Source organism: Conger conger, chromosome 13 (genome assembly GCF_963514075.1).
Source record: "Conger conger chromosome 13, fConCon1.1, whole genome shotgun sequence".
Classification (NCBI taxonomy): domain Eukaryota; kingdom Metazoa; phylum Chordata; class Actinopteri; order Anguilliformes; family Congridae; genus Conger; species Conger conger.
In genome coordinates this window covers 2,283,568-2,305,067 of record NC_083772.1, presented here as the reverse complement: position 1 = coordinate 2,305,067, position 21,500 = coordinate 2,283,568, and the positions used below count along the sequence as shown (strand labels likewise).

At 46.4% G+C, this 21,500-nt stretch overlaps 1 protein-coding gene across 4 annotated transcripts in view; it reads right to left on the bottom strand.

The window, feature by feature from the left end:
* slc36a4 (solute carrier family 36 member 4) overlaps positions 1–21,500 on the bottom strand; it is a 160,325-nt gene that overhangs the window by 97,717 nt on the left and 41,108 nt on the right. For all 4 annotated transcript variants that reach the window (XM_061216262.1, XM_061216261.1, XM_061216260.1 and 1 more), the window contains exons 10-11: positions 18,141–18,310; positions 12,605–12,774 (exon numbers count right to left, since the gene is read on the bottom strand). In XM_061216262.1, the coding sequence (XP_061072246.1) occupies positions 12,605–12,774; positions 18,141–18,310 (340 nt within the window). The remainder of the gene's footprint in view (positions 1–12,604; positions 12,775–18,140; positions 18,311–21,500) is intronic.

Genomic DNA, 21,500 nt, shown 5'->3' with positions numbered 1-21,500 from the left:
ACGGACCGCACACCACTACCCAGCGCACCTTCATAAATAATAATTAAACCATCAATTAATATCCTGTGACGAGAGCCTTCAGCAGGATGGACTGGCGTGTGAACCGGGCATCTGCTCAGGCACTAAACCCGTCAGCGGCTGATCAAATGAAGCCCCTTTTCCCACACACAAGTACCCTGCAGAGCCCCTGTAATGTAGCATGCAAACACGCACGCATACAGGCACATACATCACATACACACACACACACACACACACACACAGGCACATACACACACACACACACACACACACAGGCACATACATCACATACACACAAACATACACACACACATACAAGCACATACATCACATACACACACACACACATACAGGCACATACATTACACACACACACACACACACACACACACAAATACACACACACACACACGATACAGTCAACTTCTGGATTTCTTTTGGACATTTTCCGCAGCAGCTTGAAATTCCACCGAGACACATACTGTACACATATAAAATAACATATATAGTGTCATGGATGTACAGTATACAATTTCTCAGGGGACCAGTGAAAATGACCTGAATACAGCATTGTGAGCAGCACACAGTCACATACAGGAGAGTGGGGCTGCAGCAGTGTGAGAGGAATGCTTCTTTTTTACACACGAGGGCTTATGAGACCCAGGCTCCTAGCCCAAGCTATTTCCATTTTCTAATATAATATAATATAATATAATATAACAGGTTTTTTTAACTCACACCAGTGGTGTTATTTCACAAAATATATGCCGTTTAATTTCGTATCTGCAACAGTATCTGTTTGACGTGCTTGTCACGGTCCGCAGCGATCCAGAGTTTTCTGTCAGCGGACATTTTGATACAAAGATCAGAAATGTCTCCGATGCAGTCCATCACTGCCCTCCGCTTCATGGAAGCAGGCTTTGTTTTACTGAGGGAGATATCAGTTTTACATACACTGTGTTTCATATATAATACACCCAAGCCTTATGCCCGTTGGCCATTTCAGGCCTATCTCAAATGTTTTAAAGGCTATAGCCGATTTATTTAGTTATAATGCGGGAACACATAGGCCTTATTCTACAAATTTGATTTGCGAAGCAAACAATATCAATATCACGTTGTTTTATTGACTCCACTGTCAAATGTTATCACCTGTTTTTACCATACAGTTTTAATTGAGTAATAACACAACTTCAGTTTACACTAAAACTGTCAGTGAGGAAACCCATAGCATTACACATATTTATCCTTGGCTTATTGCATATTTACTGGCAGTTTACAAACAAGCCAAGTTTACTGGAATTCCCTGGACAAGGTGAGTCTATTCCAAGGAGAGAATTTCACCTGCTCACCGTCTCACCTGCTCACCGGCTCACCATCTCACCTGCTCGGACCATCTACTGCCCTCCTCCTCCTCCTCCTCCTCCTCCATCCCTGTTTTCTCTCTCAGCCCTGCACTTTGCAGCGGCCACGTCAGCACATCCTGCACCAAGCCCGTATGCAGCAGCAAATGAGGGCCAGCCGGATTTCTGACAGGTGGGAGATGGAGTACAAGAGCTGGAATCTTCAATTGACCAGCTTCAACCTGGCTATGGTTTCAACCAGAGCCGTAACAAATCCCAAACTTCCTGAATTAAGAGCCAGTGTTGTTGTTTTGCCCATTGTTAAAGCAGTTGTTCATTATTGATGCAGGGTGCTACTCAAGAATGTATAGTCTATTGCTGAATTAGATCAATATTGGAGAAAACGCATGGCAGCTAGCCTATGCATTAATGAGTCATTATTAACGTTTGGTATCATTGTATACAACAGAAAGCAAACTGAGTTTTGCTTTGCTTTTTCTTTCCAACTATAAAATGAAATATGAACAGATTAATGATGGCTTTCTTTTCCTGGTTTACTATGATAAGCGTATCGAAACGTCTTTAGTTTTTATTATTAAGCATAAGCATAAGTCCTTCTCTCCCACATTAGCATCCATCAGGACTCCTTGGGTGGATCGGTGCCGCTCCTGTAACGTTTGAAAATGTGTCGCCCTAAAAGTCCACGGACAGAAGGTCCACAGGGAGCTCAGAACAAGAGATAATTACTTCTAACTCCACCTGAACGTAACGACAAAAAGGCACAGACCACCGAGTGAAAAGACACAGTAAATAATGCCTTATTTATGAATGCCTAAAGTAATGCTCTTCCATCTGCAAAATTGCAACACAGGGCCTTCTCAAAACAGGGAAATTACAAGCGCTTTGGGCCCGAGGACTGTCAGGCAAACCAGCACTCCCCACAGCAATACCGAGTGGAATACAAACACGGAGACAGAGATTTATACTCTAATTAAACTGCACAGCATGCAGCCTTATTGGCTGTGATGCCTTGAGTGAAGATGGGGAAACAGCTGGACTACACACAGACACATCACGCCAGCCGTCCTCAGAGCCCCAGGAGGTGGTCCGAGAACTGGGAGTTCTGCGGATGGATGAGAGAGGTCAACGGAGAATGGCCAGACTGGTTCGAGCTGACAAGAGAGGTTACGACCTTGGCCACAATGGACCAATCTTCTAATGGCTACTTCCAGCACGATAATGCACCATGTCACACAGCAAAAGTAGTCTCCGACTGGTTTCATGAACATGACAATGGGTTCAATGCTGTGGCCTTCCCGGTCATCGGATCTGAATCCAATTGAACACCTTTGAGATGTTCAGATTTGCCACTGACAAATCTGCAGAAATGCAGTCACGTCAACATGGAACAGAATCTCAAAGGATTGTTTTCTACATCTTGTGGAATCAATGCCACGAATAATTGAGTGCGAAGTGCTCAGTGAGTGTACAACATCATTTGCATTGTTTAAATGTGATAATTCAGTTTCATGATTTTGATAATAAATAATTCTACTTGAGACGCAGTTGAGGCGGCACGGATGGCGCAGTGGGTAGCACTGCCGCCTCACAGCAAGGAGGTCCTGGGTTCGAATCCCCGTCGGCCGGGGCCTCTCTGTGCGGAGTTTGCATGTTCTCCCCGTGTCTGCGTGGGTTCCCTCCGGGTACTCCGGTTTCCTCCCACAGTCCAAAGACATGCAGGTTAGGCTGATTGGAGAGTCTAAATTGCCCGTAGGTATGAGTGTGTGAGTGAATGGTGTGTGCCCTGCGATGGACTGGCGACCTGTCCAGGGTGTATTCCTGCCTTTCGCCCAATGTATGCTGGGATAGGCTCCAACCCCCTGCGACCCTGTTCAGGATAAGCGGGTTCAGATAATGGATGGATGGATGGATGGATGGAGACGCAGTTGATACGTTTACTGCTGTTTAGGCCATATATTACTACCCAAATGCAGACATAACCATTTGAAACCCAGATACCTAAGTTCGACTTATTTTTATGATTAACTGAATACAATGAAAATCCCTTGGTTCAGAAATGGATGACAGCAGCAAACTATTAATATTTCTGCCGTCATATTTACTGAACCATTTCCAGAAACACTTGGCTGATGGTGAGTGAGCGGGCGCTTTATGCCCAAGATCCATATAAATCCATTTACGATTCCTATAAAACTGGACGGTATGAAAAATCGGGTTTGAATCTGGTGTTCCGCGCTCACGGTGATGTCACACGGACACGGCGGCGTTTATAACGAAGAGTGCTGTCTCTCTGGCCTTGATGGGGTGAGTGCTGTCTCTCTGGCCTTGATGGGGTGAGTGCTGTCTCTCTGGCCTTGATGGGGTGAGTGCTGTCTCTCTGGCCTTGATGGGGTGAGTGCTGTCTCTCTGGCATTGATGGGGTGAGTGCTGTCTCTCTGGCCTTGATGGGGTGAGTGCTGTCTCTCTGGTCTTGATGAGGTGAGTGCTGTCTCTCTGGCCCTGATGAGGTGAGCCCTGTCTCTCTGGCCCTGATGGGGTGAGTGCTGTCTCTCTGGCCTTGATGGGGTGAGCCCTGTCTCTCTGGCCTTGATGAGGTGAGCCCTGTCTCTCTGGCCCTGATGGGGTGAGTGCTGTCTCTCTGACCTTGATGGGGTGAGCCCTGTCTCTCTGGCCTTGATGAGGTGAGTGCTGTCTCTCTGGCCTTGATGGGGTGAGTGCTGTCTCTCTGGCCTTGATGGGGTGAGTGCGGTCTCTCTGGTCTTGATGGGGTGAGTGCCGTCTCTCTGGCCTTGATGGGGTGAGTGCCGTCTCTCTGGCCCTGATGAGGTGAGTGCTGTCTCTCTGGCCTTGATGAGGTGAGCCCTGTCTCTCTGGCCTTGATGGGGTGAGTGCTGTCTCTCTGGCCCTGATGGGGTGAGTGCCGTCTCTCTGGCCCTGATGAGGTGAGTGCTGTCTCTCTGGCCTTGATGGGGTGAGTGCTGTCTCTCTGGCCCTGATGGGGTGAGTGCTGTCTCTCTGGCCCTGATGAGGTGAGTGCTGTCTCTCTGGCCTTGATGGGGTGAGTGCTGTCTCTCTGGCCTTGATGGGGTGACCGGACACAGTGCCAGTGAAGCACAGAGGGTGTGCATCACACGGCATGAGTCACACCCCCCTCAACCGCCCCTCCCCATGAAAAAACCTAAATCAGCACATCAGGAGCGAGCCAATGCCTTCCAGCTGACCCCCACACCCGCTTCCAGCTGTAAATACTGTCATTTTCCGCTGAGAAATTACGCAAGAGGAGGACAGAGTGCTTCCCGCGCCCCGCCCCGCGCACAGAGTGCTGACATCAGGGCCCCGCGCGCTCTCTCTCGCCTCCCGTACGCGGCACACAGGCCGTACAGCGCAGAGCAGGGCGTGCCGGGGGCCACAAACCTGCAGACGTCAGGAGGGCGGCCTGATGAGGCAGCATGAAGAGAGAGGGAGCAGCAGAGCCACAATAATCCTGAACACGCTGATAACTGCATGAGACAACATTAACCCCTGATAACTGCATGAGACAACATTAACCCCTGATAACTGCATGAGACAACATTAACCCCTGATAACTGCAAAAGACAACATTAACCCCTGATGACTGCAAAAGACAACATTAACCCCTGATGACTGCATGAGGGAACATTAACCCCTGATGACTGTATGAGACAACATTAACCCCTGATGACTGCATGAGACAACATTAACCCCTGATGACTGCATGAGACAACATTAACCCCTGATGACTGCATGAGGGAACATTAACCCCTGATGACTGTATGAGACAACATTAACCCCTGATGAGTACGAGACAACATTAATGCCTGATAACTGCATGAGGCAACATGACATAAGACTCCGATCCTGGGGGGGAGGGCTGAGGCTGTTGCCCCCCAGCAGGGCTCAGTCCAGCATTTCTGAATCTGAATCGCTTCAGGAAATGTCCAGCTGCGCAGGGCTCAACATGTAAAATGTAATAACATCTGGTCAGCAAATAAATTATTAAACAAAATCTTTGCACAGCATCCCATGGCTGAAGTCGGGGTCGTGACATCAAAAAACCTTCAGATATGGCGAGTCTTTCACCACCCAGCTTCTCAGGGAGAAATGGAAATGCACAGACGTGTGACAGTCAATGGTGTCTTTATCATAAACAATCAGGTTTTTAACGGACTACAGAAAACTGGCTGATTAATGTGACTGATTTAGCACTGTTAGGCCCACTGCAATTTGAGAATGATACAGGGAAGAATTGTGTTGTAGACCTAGGTTGTCCTGCAAATGGAAATATCGGTTGGAAAATTTAGTAACAGCACATTAAAACAGAAGTCTTAGTCATAAAGACATTTAAGCCCGCAAAATATGCAATTCATTTCTGCCAATAATCTGCAAATTGCAAGCACAAAAACAGCACTGGAGAATTTTTGTGTGTCCTCTTTATAAACTTGTGACACCTTTTTGCTTAGATCTCAAAGAAATGAAACCGATCCCGCAAGCCGGCCACAGAATGTAAACTAAATCAACAGCATTACACAGATCTAATGCAACTTCCTGTAAGGCAACTCTGATTTTCTCAAATCGCTTGAGAACAGACTTCCACATATTACACAGAAAAGCCAACTTGAGTAATCGCAGTAATCACCTGCCATCTTGATGGGGAGTTGGAGAAAAAATGTTTAATATTTTGAATGAAATTTAAAAAATCAGCTGTCTTCTGTGCAGCAGTTGACACGGCACCGATTGATTGCTTTAATTGGGGCTCGTAAGCCTTTGTAAAGACATATTTGCGGTGTGGTCTTCGCACTGGCCTCTACATTTATTTGGTAAATGGTCTGCATTTATATAGCGCCTTTATCCAAAGCGCTGTACAATTGATGCTACTCATTCACCCATTCATACACACACTCACACACCAACTGCAATAGGCTGCCATGCAAGGCACCGACCAGCTTGTCAGGAGCATTTGGGGGGTTAGGCGTCTTGCACAGGGACACTTCGACACACCCAGGGCGGGATCAAACTGGCAACCTCCCAACTGCCAGAAGACTGCTCTTACTGCCTCAGCCAATGTCGCCCCCATTATTTATATTGATGTCCAGCCCATAAAACAGAGTGAAGACTCACATAATGCCTCTCCAGTGTGGCTGCCAACTGGTATAAACTTAAAGAAACTGCTCCTGGATTTCACCTTCTAGAGACACATAAAGCGGAATAAACGTTGGCTGATCTATGTGAGATATCAGTCGTTGAATTAACGCTGATTGAAAAGTACTTCGCCATCTGGCCGATAATTTCTGAGAGCACTTGTCCGCTTTCACCTCTAACAGACAATCCCTTTTGGCCTAAACATCTGACAATGGCTACAACTCACTTCAGTACTTCAGTCCAGTAATCACACCCACCGTGCTTCAAACTGTTTATTCGGCTCCGTGTCTATCTGTCCTTTATCAGCTGCCCGTTTAATGTTACAACGTCACTTTCCTATCGCTATGGCGATTTTCACACCCAGTCAAACGCTCATTACCACGTTTCCAGTCACAATACCATCCATTGAAATATATTCATTCAAATAAACACCATTTTTAAAATAAATACAAATCAAGCAGAGCTAATTTTGTCCATCAAAAGAGCTGGAGGTCTAACGTCTCACCACTCTCTCTCTTGCTGCTCGCTCAGCTTGGTTAAAATGTCAAAGCCAAAGCCAAAGTCAAAGTTTATGATATGTGGGGCAAAATGTGTTCATCGTGGCGGCACGTCCGTTGTTGTCCTGTTTAAAACGGTTAAATCGAGCCGTCGCTGATGCTGCAACACACACAGACGCACCCCGCCAGAGCGCCATGGGGAGAGTGCTGACACGTGGCCCTGGTGTGCAGCAGAGGGAGGTCAGCTAATGCCGGTCCCCGGGCTTTCAAATCACAAGCGATGTTTGCCGGTAACTGTGTGCGACGCTTTCTCCCGTCCACAGATAATGTTATTACATTTCAAATAATGTTTTTTGTAATCTTACAAAGTATTATTTACCACGTTGCACCATTATTGTTCAGTCTAATTGCATTGTCATTGTCGTTTCTAAACCTAGCCTAATTTGTTGTTAACCCTTGTGTCATTCTCATCTATTTGTTCTGTTAATTGCAGTACAACAGTCATAATGTACGTATTAACGTTTTTTTGGTTGCTTATTCCGTCATTTTATTTTACATAACTCAAATGCTGCATGATTACATCTGAGAGAATTACATCTAGATCTGCTGGCTTTGTCCTGTTTTTCTATGTTTTGACATGTATCGTGTCTATGAATAAACTGATATATCATTTGTTGGCAAAAGGATGCAGTGGTGTTGTGGAAATGTGTTTGGCCTTTGTGCCGACTGCTGGTTCCTGCGACTCCACCTCTCCAGCCGTAACAAGAGGCATGCACCGAGCAGAAAAGCCTTCCTCACACGGATTCATTCCAGGAAATTTATTGAAACTACCTCATCAGCTTTCTACCCACATTTCATCTGAGGGAATGTATCGATAATGGAAACCGTTTTTTTTTTGTTTTTTTTTAACCCTTTGCTTTTCATTTCCAGGTCCTGAGGCAAATGAATCGCATTTCAAATTCATGGGAAAGGAGATTTTCACAAGAAATGATTTTCCGCAGGGTCCTCTGGTCCCGAGTTTAGAAGTGACGGCACCCTGGGTGGCTACCGGTACCCACACTGTAGCTCTTTGTCTTCTTCACCGCGTCAGTCATACCAAGCTGCCAAGCCGCGGTCAGAGGTACATTAACGATCCAATCAGGCTGTGCTCTGCCGTGCCAGATTACACCCAAGCCTTCACAGACAGGTTATTAAATTGAAGTATGATATGAGCTGGTTACACACATGGAAAGGAAAAAAAGATTGATTCCTGATATCTTCTAGAACAATTAACCGTTTCCGAGTAAAGTAAATTCTATTTTATCTACCTTCTGGCGAGTGCCACCGCTGCATGGAAAGGAAGAGCTCACAGGAGAAATGTAATCATAATAATTAATGTATCTTCTGACAAAATTCATAATGTTGTAAAATGTGACTGAAATCCAATCAGCCTGTGACCTTGGAGTCCTGGAAGGAATGCATAAACAATCTGACCGCAGAAGACCAAGTCCAGTCCATATCAGCTGGAAACAGACACAAAGGTACAGGCCCTGCCTGGCTATCAGGAAAATCACAGCAGGTTCTATGGACCACAGTGAATCAAAAGGAAGAAACACCATCCCATTAGGGCGAAAGGACTGGAAGATGCCTTCTCATTGAACTACTGTACCACCTCACCACCAAACAACCCAGCATCGCTTCTGAGTAAAGCTAATAGCATTTTGATCTTGAATGCATTATGTGAGTATAGAACATTAAAGAATAGGCAGGAGGGGGGAACGGGTGGAGACAGAGAGACAGAGAGAGAGAGAGAGAGAGAGAGAGAGACAGAGAGAGACAGAGAGAGAGACAGAGAGAAGAGAAGAGAGTGAGAGACAGAGAGAGAGAGAAGAGAGAAGAGAAGAGAGGGAGAGAGAGTGAGAGAGAGAAGAGAGGAGAGAGAGTGAGAGAGAGACAGAGAGAGTGAGAGACAGAGAGAGAAGAGAAGAGAGAGAAGAGAGAGAGACAGAGAGAGAGAGACAGAGAGAAGAGAAGAGAGGGAGAGAGAGAGAAGAGAAGAGAGGGAGAGACAGAGAGAGAGAGAGAGAGAAGAGAGGGCGAGAGAGTGAGAGAGAGAGAGAGAAGAGAGGAGAGAGAGAGAGTGAGAGAGAGACAGAGAGTGAGAGACAGAGAGAGAGAAGAGAGAGAGAAGAGAGAGAGAAAGAGAGAGAGAAAGAGAGACCCTACCTCCCCCATTGGAGGATCCAGCAAAACCGTTCAATGCTGAGCAATTCTCCAAGTAATTCCTGTTTATTGTTGCCACATGCAATCTATGAGATGGATAGGGGGATCTTGGGAGGGGGTCACCATGCAGAACTTCATGAATCCCATCAATAACGTTACGTAGCTAGCAACAACAGAAGTAAACAAATATATATTTTTTTTTCATACGCCACCACTGAGAGGCGTGCCGGTTCGGTGACTGATCCAATTAACCCACCGATCGGCTCGGCCCAGAACGGAATATACACAACACTACAGAAACCAAGAGGCTTGCACCACTTCATGAGCTCACCCATCCACTCTGAGGAGGAAATGAAGAAAACTCATCGGCACCGCATTGGACGCATTCGATAAGAACCACGCTGGACGCACGGAAACAGAAGTAAGGGTCAGAGGGTCACAGTTGGGGCACTACTTCATTTCATTCCTGCCACTCAGACGCTATTTACAGCGGTGTGCAAAAGTGTGGGCACCCCTGATCAAAAAGCCTTTTACAAGGAATATGTAAGTCAACAGAAGCAAACCTTGACCTCAACATGGAACAATCAATTTTGGTTTTTAGTCCGAGGGTTCTGCTGAGCATTTCGCACTAGGTATCGGGCCAGTCTATCTGAAATCTTTCTTGGTCTTCCAGACCTTGCCTTGACATTTTCTAATAATGTTTCTGACAGTGAAGTTTGAAAGTTGAAACCGACGGTACTAAACACCAGACAGAACAGCCACTACAGTTAGATACTTTAGAAGGAATGGAGTTACGTCAGAATAAAAGGTTTCAGCCCTGGAGTTATATTCATTTGACTCATTGATGCCCTAACGAGTAAATCATCAGGGTCTGGGCCTTAGTGATTTTAGTAATGGGGATCTCCTGCGCAGCCTGCACCCCATCCACCCCAGCGCAGGATGCTGTTACTGCCCCTGTTCCACACACACTGGAAGGCTTTGGGAGGGATGCCGCGCTGCTGATGCTGTGGGCGGCCTGTAGCGTAGACTGGGACACGCAAGGTCGGTGGTTCTAATCCCGGTGCAGCCACAATAAGATCCACACAGCCGTTGGGCCCTTGAGCAAGGCCCTTAACCCTGCATTGCTCCAGGGGAGGATTGTCTCCTGCTTAGTCTAATCAACTGTATGTCGCTCTAAATAAGAGCGTCTGCCAAACGGCAATAATGTAATGTAATGTAATGTAATGTAATGTAGTGTAATGTAATGTAATGTAATGTAATGATGTGTGATGAAATGTAGTGTAGTGTAGTGTAATGTAATGTAGTGTAGTGTAGTGTAGTGTAATGTAATGTAATGTAGTGTAGTGTAGTGTAGTGTAGTGTAGTGTAGTGTAGTGTAATGTAGTGTAGTGTAGTGTAGTGTAGTGTAGTGTAATGTAATGTAATGTAATGTAATGAAATGAAATGTAGTGTAACGTAATGTAATGTGATGTGATGTAATGTAGTGTAATGTAATGTAATGTAATGTAATGTAGTGTAATGTAGTGTAGTGTAATGTAATGTAATGTAATGTAGTGTAGTGTAGTGTAGTGTAGTGTAGTGTAATGTAATGTAGTGTAATGTAGTGTAATGTAATGTAGTGTAATGTAATGTAATGTAATGTAATGTAATGATGTGTGAATGTCCATGGCAATCACTCCGCAGAAAGAGCCGGTGCGATCTCCACGGCGACTGCAGGGTGTGAAACGCTGCCACACAGCGCACTGACACACGCTGGCCTGAGGGCACGGGGGGGGGTAGAGTCAGCCGGACACGGCGGATTACAAGATTAAAGAGAGAAAAAACACTGATGCAGCTGAAGGAGACAGAGGCCTCTGGTCACGCCGCTCTGCAGCGAATGCAGGTCAAGTGTGGAGCAGGAAGCACAGGGGGAGAGGTCAGAGGTCATCAGCCGCCTGCCAGAGTGAGCTGTTTAACAGCCTGTGCCTGAACCAGGACCGCACACACACGCGCGTACACACACACACACACACACACATTATACACACACACACACATTATACACACACACACGCATGCATGCACACACACACGCACACTCATGCACACACGCACAGGCAAATATTCGGAGGGTTCAGCAACCTTAGGGAATCTCTTCCATCATATAATCTGGAGGACTGCCACCTACCCACAGCCAGTAAGACCACAATGTGCCTTTCTTTCTGTGGAATGACACCGTTTATAGTTGAATGATTGTTTGTGATGTAAGGCCATGTTGGGCAGCTGGCAGGGAGGCTCTAGTTGGCAGTACACCCCGCGGAAACACAACGCACCGCTGAGCACCGCGGAGACAACATCGCACGGCTAACGCACCGCCATCACGCACACTCTAATTAACCTTCATTTTATTATGAATCACTCCAAATCATCTGTATTTACAGAAATATGCCGTTTAGAAAGTGTCCATTGTGATGCAGGCAGAGAGTGCTTCCCTTGTACATTTGAAGAACCAATTCCATGTAAATGACAATTTGTTAAATCATCAAAAAAAAAAAGTTCTTTGATCACACGTGAGTACATTATTAAATTTTTCATGACCCCTTTTGTTTCATGAAACCTCGCCAAACGCATGCAGAGCAGTTTGTCTATACATAGCTGTACAGTGCACACATTTATTGCAGGAATATTAATATGACTACACGCAGACAACACCTTACCTTTACAGCTGAGATCAGAAAGAATACACAACAAATCCTCCTCACCCACACACGGGCAGTCTAGTGAACACTAGTATTACCACCATTGACAACGAGCAGTGCCATGTATTCACATCAGCTCAAAAGACCACTGCATACACTACTTCAAATAGGGAGACCAGTAGGATCAGGGGAAGTTACTCAGATGATACTAGTGACCAGTGGGAGTCGCTCAGGTGAATCAGAAGATCAGGGGGAGTTATTCAGATGATACTAGTGACCAGTGGGAGTCGCTCAGGTGAATCAGAAGATCAGGGGGAGTTATTCAGATGATACTAGTGACCAGTGGGAGTCGCTCAGGTGAATCAGAAGATCAGGGGGAGTTATTCAGATGATACTAGTGACCAGTGGGAGTCGCTCAGGTGAATCAGAAGATCAGGGGGAGTTATTCAGATGATACTAGTGACCAGTGGGAGTCGCTCAGGTGAATCAGAAGATCAGGGGGAGTTATTCAGATGATACTAGTGACCAGTGGGAGTCGCTCAGGTGAATCAGAAGATCGGGGAGGGGGTACTCAGATGATACTCAGGTGAACCAGCAGGCCACAGGTACTCACAGGTAAGGCAGACCAGGGAGGGGGTACTCAGACAATACTCAGGTGAACCAGCAGGCCACAGGTACTCACAGGTAAGGCAGACCAGGAGGGAGCGCAGGCCCAGCTCACAGGGCCCCCTCCAGCTCTCCCGCAGTCTGGCCTTCAGAGGAGGCAGGAGGATCTCCGCCGGGACGAAGAACTGGACGGCGAAGCTGACGAAAACACCGAAGGAGTACAGGATCTTCACCATCTGATTGGTCCTGTGAACACACATACACACACGCACGCACGCACGCACGCACACACGCACACACGCACACACGCACACACGCACACACGCGCACACGCGCACACACACACACACACACACAAAGAGAGAAAAATACAGAAAGAGATCATGACAACATTCCTTTTGGCAGAATGACCCGAACTGCATGAAATGCACATCTGTTGCACTGAAAAGACTAGCTCTATGATTGCATGTGTGGCAGCTTAGATAGTATATATAAGTATAAACATGCATGCACTGTATGTACATATGAAAGCCATATACAGTACAGTTCCGTTTGGAAGCATCTTTATTCAAATTGAAGTATTTAAGTATTCTTTGGTCATCCACTACATAAGATTTCCTTGGGCTACGAGGTCATTTGCTATTGATTAACTCAATAGTGCTTTCTAGCTTCCTCAATTTTGACACACCAAATGTTTTGGGCATGTCTTTGATTTAATCAGATAGTTTCACCCGTGTAAAGGCTCACTTTACAGACACTGATAGTACTTAGGTCATCATGTTCAGAGACAACAGCATTAGACTCCAAATGCAAATGCCACGTCTAGAATAGAGTCCAGACTTTTCTTATCTTTCTTGTGTACAAACGATGCAGCGACACACGTGATCTGTGTATAAAATCAAAATCCAATGTGCCAAAGTACAGAACCACAAGCTAAAACTGTGTCACTGTCCAAATGCTTGTGGACTACACAGTAGACGGTATATATTGTCCAGAAAGATGGCCAGTAGGAAAATAAATCATTTTTGTGTCAAATCAAATCGTTTTGCGTCATGCAACCATATGCCGAATCCTTTGTTCAGTTCCTTAGCTAATGTGCGCTGCGGTTCTTCCCCAGTGCATCGATTCTCAGGCGCCGGCTGGTTCCCGCGCGCATGTTCACACACCCCTGCGATACATTACAGCGGCTGACCCCCCTAAACCCCACGGATGTGCTCATCTTGTCGATGAGAAGTTTCAGGAGCAGAAAAAGATGATTTTCCGTGCGACCGCTGAAAGTCACCCCCACACCCGCTTTAACGAGGGCCAATAAAAGCGGCCGTGATGAGGAACGACCCGGCCCTCCGCCGTCTCCGCCGATCTCCAACGCCCGAACGCGCCAACAGCAGCGCGAGGAGAAGCTCGATCGTTACCCCTTCTGAAGAAATAATTAAAAAATCACCGCGCAAACTGCACTCTCCTCTCGCTGCGCGGGGCTGAATTACAGCTTCAGGACTGACATGTAGATTGCCACCAGGAACTCGCAGCTGGAGCAGAGCTCCCAGAAGGCCCCTAAAGGGGCGTCGAGTGAACCTCAGGCTTACTGTATTGCGTTCAATATGTCTTCACACACGCCTGGAGCGTGCGACGCGTGTATAACGGCCCGTGATATCGGTGTGTCGTCGGCCCGTCTCGGTGAAAGCAGCCACCTGGGGGTTTCCGTCCAGCTCGGCGGCTCAGTTTATGTGCCGTGTTGACCGCAACTCGACCCACCTCTTCCAGGAACCGGGGGCTGCCCGCTCCAGAGACGGCAGCCAGGCTCATCACTGGGGCTTTGTCTGATTTTAAAAAAGCCATACCAAACCAGCGAGGGGACATAAAGAGGGTGGTTATCACTGAAGACCTTCAGATGGTTTACAAAGGTTCACACGGCATCCCCCACAGGCGCCCTGTCCAACCACACTGAGGAGGGAGCGGCCAGGGCTCCGTTTAGTGCCACTGTTAGGCGATTTGCGTGAAATGCGCTTTTAAGAGGCCAGGTTAACGCGGATAGGAAAGCGCACACAGGAGATTACTGCTTCTCGCCAGCAGCAGAGTGAGGCTCTACCGGACGTGATGAATAGAGGTTATCACAAGATGATGACCACTGGAGGACTTCAAGACCATTTCAAACCCAACGTCCTAATCAACTGATGCAGAGAGGAGGCAGAAACGGGCATCCTCACCCTAAAGGCAGATGAGAGATCCAGCAGACCATGAAGTGAGCACAAAAGACCCACAATAAACTCTGAGCTCAGAAGGCATTGTGAAGTTCTCCCACACCACGGATGCTTTTCCCCTACTTTCACTTATTCTCCACGTGAATTAAACAGGAGAAGAACAGATGAGATATCCGTCATAATGATCCTGTCAATGAGAGCGCAGCGAAAATACCTAGTCATTTTATTACATTACATTAACGGCATTTTGCAGACGCTCTTATCCAGAGCGACGTACAGTTGATTAGACTAAGCAGGAGACAATCCTCCCCTGGAGCAATGCAGGGTTAAGGGGCCTTGCTCAAGGGCCCAACAACTGTGCGGAATCATATTGTGCCTACACCGGGGATCGAACCACCGACCTAGCGGGTCCCAGTCATGTACCTTAACCACTACGCCACAGGCTACCCTACTTTATCAGTGGCAAAAACACTGGTTATTTCAGCACAAGAGAAGGATGTCCACGGCCCGGCCTTGTTGGCTTTAACCAAGCCGGAAACAGTGGCACAGAAACAGCCTGGTAACGGCAGCCAGATATCTGGGTACAGAATTGGGTTTGACACATGGACCAATTCCTCCTTTCCATTCCGCCAAGCAGAACAAATCTTTGCACCCCGAAAGCAAAACAAATCTTTACACCCCTAAAGCAAAACAAATCTTTACACCCCGAAATGCAAAACAAATCTTTACACCCCTAAAGCTCTCCAGAAAAGTTGAATTATCGTGTCCCATTTATAAAACGAGAACAGGGAACGGTGGCATTTTTGTCAAAAATGTGCTCTGAAATTATAATAACCACGACAGAGCTGAAAATCATTTTCAAGCCTGAGGCAGAGTTGGGTGAAATATGAATTTCACTCCACCTGCTTCACAAACATGTGTATCAACAAAACAGACAAATGTTGGAAACTTTATGTGGTAATGTTTTGAAGATATTTTTAAGCAACCTTCTTTTGAGGAACACTGAGGCATTCATTTTTAAATTATGGCACAGCTCTCAAATGGCCCTCAATGACATGAGAGGACAAACGCTCAAACATACTGAAAACAATGACTACAATTACACTCCATCAACATCGAAAGCCCAAACACAGGTCATTCAGTGTGGAATGTTATGAATCACCATTCCCCTGTAAACTGTAAACAAGATCCCTGATGTAATCAGACTGTTTGAGTCACACAAATTCAATAATAAACACTACCCGATTCCTCACTCAGACAACACTAGTCTGTGATCTTATGTATCCTTCACACACACACACACAAACACAAAAATACACACAAACACGCACATGCACACGCACATAAACACACACACACACAAACACACACAAACACACACAAACACACACACACACACACACACACACACACACACACACGCGCACACGGACACAAACACACAAACACGCACACAAACACACACACGTACAAGCAATACACATACAGATACACATACACACACAGACACAGGTGTGTACAAATACACACAGACACACACACAGACACACACAGACACAGGTGTGTACAAATACACACAGACACACAGACACACACAGACACACACAAGACACACACAGACACACACAGACACACACACACAGACACACACAGACACAGGTGTGTACAAATACACACAGACACACACAGACACAGGTGTGTACAAATACACACAGACACACACATACACACACAGACACACACAAGACACACACAGACACACACACACAGACACAGGTGTGTACAAATACACACAGACAGACACGCGCACACACACACACAGACACAGGTGCGCACACGCACACACACACACACACACACACACACACACACACACACACACACACACACACACACACACACACACACACACACACACACACACACACACACACACACACACACACACACACACACACACACACACACGGTCAGAGTTAAGGTCACCACACAGGAGCAAATAGCCTGTTTGTATTCCGGAGCATCAAAGAAACCTTTTCCAGGAAAATGGAGAACAATTTGTTTCTTGTAGTTTTAACAAAAGGCTGCTTTAACCCGGCCTTCTAATACACGCTACCAGGTCCAAAAGCATTACAGAAACAGATTGCTTTTATTTGGCCATGTGATTTCCACTGGAGCCGCACAGCAGTCTATCCATCAGTTGTAATGTGATTTGGACGAGCCCCCACCCTCCCCCCCACCTGCACCCTAACAGATTTTCCTGATGTTCCCATTTATAAGAATACACGGCTCTTATCCCTCCCTGTAAATCAGCTGATCCAGCTCGGCGCACCTTTGATACCCGTATGATCTATAAGCCTGTCAGCTCCGTGAAGCTGGAGTGGACAGCACACAGTAAATACCCTCAGAACCGCACTGTCGTCATCCGCACGTGCGTCTTCAGCATGTCCTGCCGTGATTCACGGCGAGGGTGGAGCTGAGCCAAGTTATAGCACACTGTCTCGCAACAAAGGATGGGGGCACACGCGTTCATTTTAACGAAAACATGACAGAATCTAGGTGGTGTTCTGCTACAAAACCGCATTTTGAGCATTATTCACAACTGAATACTCCAGAAAAAGTGTTAAAAGTCTTACATTGGCTTTGTGAAAGCCACAGTTCGTCCTTCAACAGAAGCCACAGGAACGAGCAGTTATCCGATGATTCAGAGGGAACATTCCGGCAGGTAAATTATTCTCACTAGAGTTATCTTGCAGTATATTGTAGAAAGAGTAGTTTGTAATAAACAATGTCCTATTTTATATTGCACTACACAACAGAAATACAATTCAGAACCGTTCAAAGCTCCCAGTGAACCCAGATGCATGTTCTACTTCCATTGTGTTGAAAGGGTGTCATACGCTAAAGCTTCAGCCTCAACCTTTTCGTTGAGGTTTGTTATTTATTATTTCTATGTGCACTAATTCTGTAAAAATAGTTAATAAGAACCGAAATAAATAACTACTACCACTACTACTACTACTGCTACTGCTACTACTGCTACTACTGCTGTTACTACTACTAATACTACTGCTACTGCTGCTGCTACTACTGCTACTACTGCTACTGCTACTGCTACTACTACTGCTGTTGCTGTTACTACTGCTACTACTACTGCTGCTACTACTGCTACTGCTACTGCTACTGCTACTGCTACTGCTACTGCTACTACTACTGCTACTGCTACTGCTACTACTGTGTTTGGCTGAGGAGAACGTGGGCTTACGGTGGGCAAACCAACCCTCTCCTGGACTCATGTCTTTGAAAGGAGGCGCAGATGCCTCCAGAGATGAGCGAGAGCTTGAGGAAGCAGGCTTACTGTGCCCTGTGAACAGCAGAAGTCCTGCACTGGTGTTAGGGGCGCCGTGGACTCACCATGCGTTGTGGGGCAGGTTGAGGGTGATGCTTCCTTTGATGTCGCTCCCAAAGTGCAGGTAGCCCAACGTCGCCAGGGCGACGTACAGGACGATCACAGTGCCCATGCCGATATTCAGTGCCTGAGGAAATCGCTTTGGTTCCTTCATCTGGTTTTCCAGTGGGAGAACCTGAAAACAGCACACACACAGTATAAAACAGCGCACACACAGCATACTATATAGCTATTTTCACATGGATTTTAAGGAAAGCATAGTGCAGATGTCATGTCCACAATTTTCAGAAACTGAAATTCTAACTTGAAATTGAAAAACTTGAAAAATTTAAATTCTAAACAGCAGGCTACTGAAATATATTATATCAGTTCATGCTATTGTCAAATTTTCTGTTAGGTATTTTTACAAATTACATTGTTAGTTATTTATCTGATGCTTTTATGCAAAATGACTTACAGTTCATTAGACTAAGCAGGGGCCAATCCCCCCTGGAGCAATGTGGGGTTGCGGGCCTTGCTCAAGGGCCCAACAGCAGCACTGATATTACTGTGATTACAGTGGGTCATGAACCAGCAACCTTCTCTCATCTCCATCAAACTGTAATCTGTTTTTGTACACGGCAGGTTGCGAATAAATACAATCCCCATCCCACAACTCATTCTCAAAATGACTAGCTGATAAGACATTGTTAGTGTCAAAACAAAACTGGGTGTTTCTGGGCGTGCATACACGACGGGGGGGGGGGGGGGGGGGGCGGCGCAGGGACACAACACCATGGTGGCAGTACACCATCAGAGCCAGGTACACCAGGCGTCCAGAGTCCCAAACTGAAACCACAAATGTGCTATCTTCACTCAGAAGACACGTCAACAAACAAGTTCCTGAAACTAAAATATAATCGGCGCCCAGAGGACACTAGAGGCTTTCTCTCGGCGATACCTCCATAAATATGGAGGGTTTGGTCATCTGTTAAGAACATTTTCAGTTGAACGTGTTTAACCGGGGCTGCAGAAGTCGCACGCGCATTACATGTTCATAGACGTGCTGCTTTTCCTCAGCTACTCCTGAGGTGTAAAATGAGCGTGTTGCTATTGGCAGCGCGTTCTCTCCGCCTGAGTCTGTCTGAGGAGAACGGACAGACACAAAGCCACCTCCAAACCTAATAAACGGTAGTGCAAATAAAAGTCAATTTTCCTTTTGCACAGACATCTTGAACACACATATTAATACTAGACGGGCCACTTTTTTTACTTCTTATTACCGCCAAACCTTACGCCCAGTGCTGCAAAACTATGTTCTTGAAATAAAGGACACAATTGAATCAAAGCATGTATTGGACAACTGCATATATACTGAATCATTTCTTTTCATAAGATGAGGAATATGCAATCAAAATTATATGATATTTGGTTGTCTGCCACGTCTGTGACCCTACAAAATTCATGGAAACTTTCGGTCAATTAAAATTTTCTAAACTTCAATACACAGTGTGCAAAATTGCTGTATTTCACAGCAAAATAATCAATTACACGGGAGAAACCCAATTTCACGGGAAGAATTTGATTTCATGGACTGTGATGCGATTTTCACGGTCATGAATTTGGTAGGGCCAAAGCTATGACCCGTCTCTATTTTTTTTGATTCAGTAGTTTCAGGCGCTGATGTGTATTCCAGACCATTCCCAATAAACACTAGATAAGGGAATATCACTTCATAAGTGCCCCATGGAAAACAGCCCTGCAGCTCCACTAAAATTAACATTTTAGGAGGCGTTTTTCAATACACCATAGGTCATCATCATCATTATAATTATGAATATTATTATTAAATATTATTATTACCACAACAAAGAATATAATTTCTGTAAGATTAGAGGCAAACCTGATTGTATAACGTCACTACTGCAATGGTGTTCGTTCATTACATTTTAGGAGTCTGTCCATAATTTCATTTTAGTTAGGCAATTACAACCACGTTAATAAAATGCAGAGTTTATTTAGAGTTTAAATTACGTTTTTTTAAACTCCAGCACCAGGAGGGGTGCAGCGTAGCGGAAGTTCCCGCTCTTAATAAACGTTGTGCAGACGGTGGAAGAGGCAGAATGTCATGAATGAAGGCAGCGATGCAGCTGATGATGACGGTGGAGCGGCTGAGAGTGAAGCCTGCAGACACTGCACAGCCCTGACACACACACGGGAGAGCAGCACTGACACGGGAGAGCAGCACTGACACGGGAGAGCAGCACTGACACGGGAGAGCAGCACTGAGGCGGGACAGCAGCACTGACACGGGAGAGCAGCACTGACACGGGAGAGCAGCACTGACACGGGAGAGCAGCACTGACACGGGAGAGCAGCACTGAGGCGGGAGAGCAGCACTGACACGGGAGAGCAGCACTGAGGCGGGACAGCAGCACTGACAGGGGAGAGCAGCACTGACAGGGAGAGCAGCACTGACACGGAAGAGCAGCACTGATGCAGCACTGACAGGGAGAGCAGCACTGACACGGGAGAGCAGCACTGACACGGGAGAGCAGCACTGAGGCGGGAGAGCAGCACTGACACGGGAGAGCAGCACAGACACGGGAGAGCAGCACAGACACGGGAGAGCAGCACTGACACGGGAGAGCAGCACTGACAGGGGGAGAGCAGCACTGACAGGGGGAGCAGCACTGACACGGGAGAGCAGCACTGACACGGGAGAGCAGCACTCAGGCGGGAGAGCAGCACTGACACGGGAGAGCAGCACTGAGGCGGGAGAGCAGCACTGACACGGGAGAGCAGCACTGACACGGGAGAGCAGCACTGAGGCGGGAGAGCAGCACTGACACAGGAGAGCAGCACTGACAGGGGAGAGCAGCACTGACACGGGAGAGCAGCACTGACACGGGAGAGCAGCACTGACACAGGAGAGCAGCACTGACAGGGGAGAGCAGCACAGACACGGGAGAGCAGCACTGACAGGGGAGAGCAGCACTGACAGGGGAGAGCAGCACAGACACGGGAGAGCAGCACTGACAGGGGAGAGCAGCACTGACACGGGAGAGCAGCACTGACACGGGAGAGCAGCACTGACACGGGAGTACATTCTCCTCACGCGGGTCCTCACCTCAAATATGAGACTATATGCTTCATATTTAAAGGGAAGGAAGTACTTCATGGGACCTTGAGTCAGGGCATATGCAGCAATAAATTGTATATTTTCACATTTACATAATGCAAATAGCTTATTTAAAAATACATAATTAATGACTTTGTAACAACTAATATGTTTACTGTTATAATATGCAAATAATATGCATTTTCTTTATATATTCTTATCCAACAGTGTAATGGGTAATAGTGTTTGTATTTTACAGTGTAAT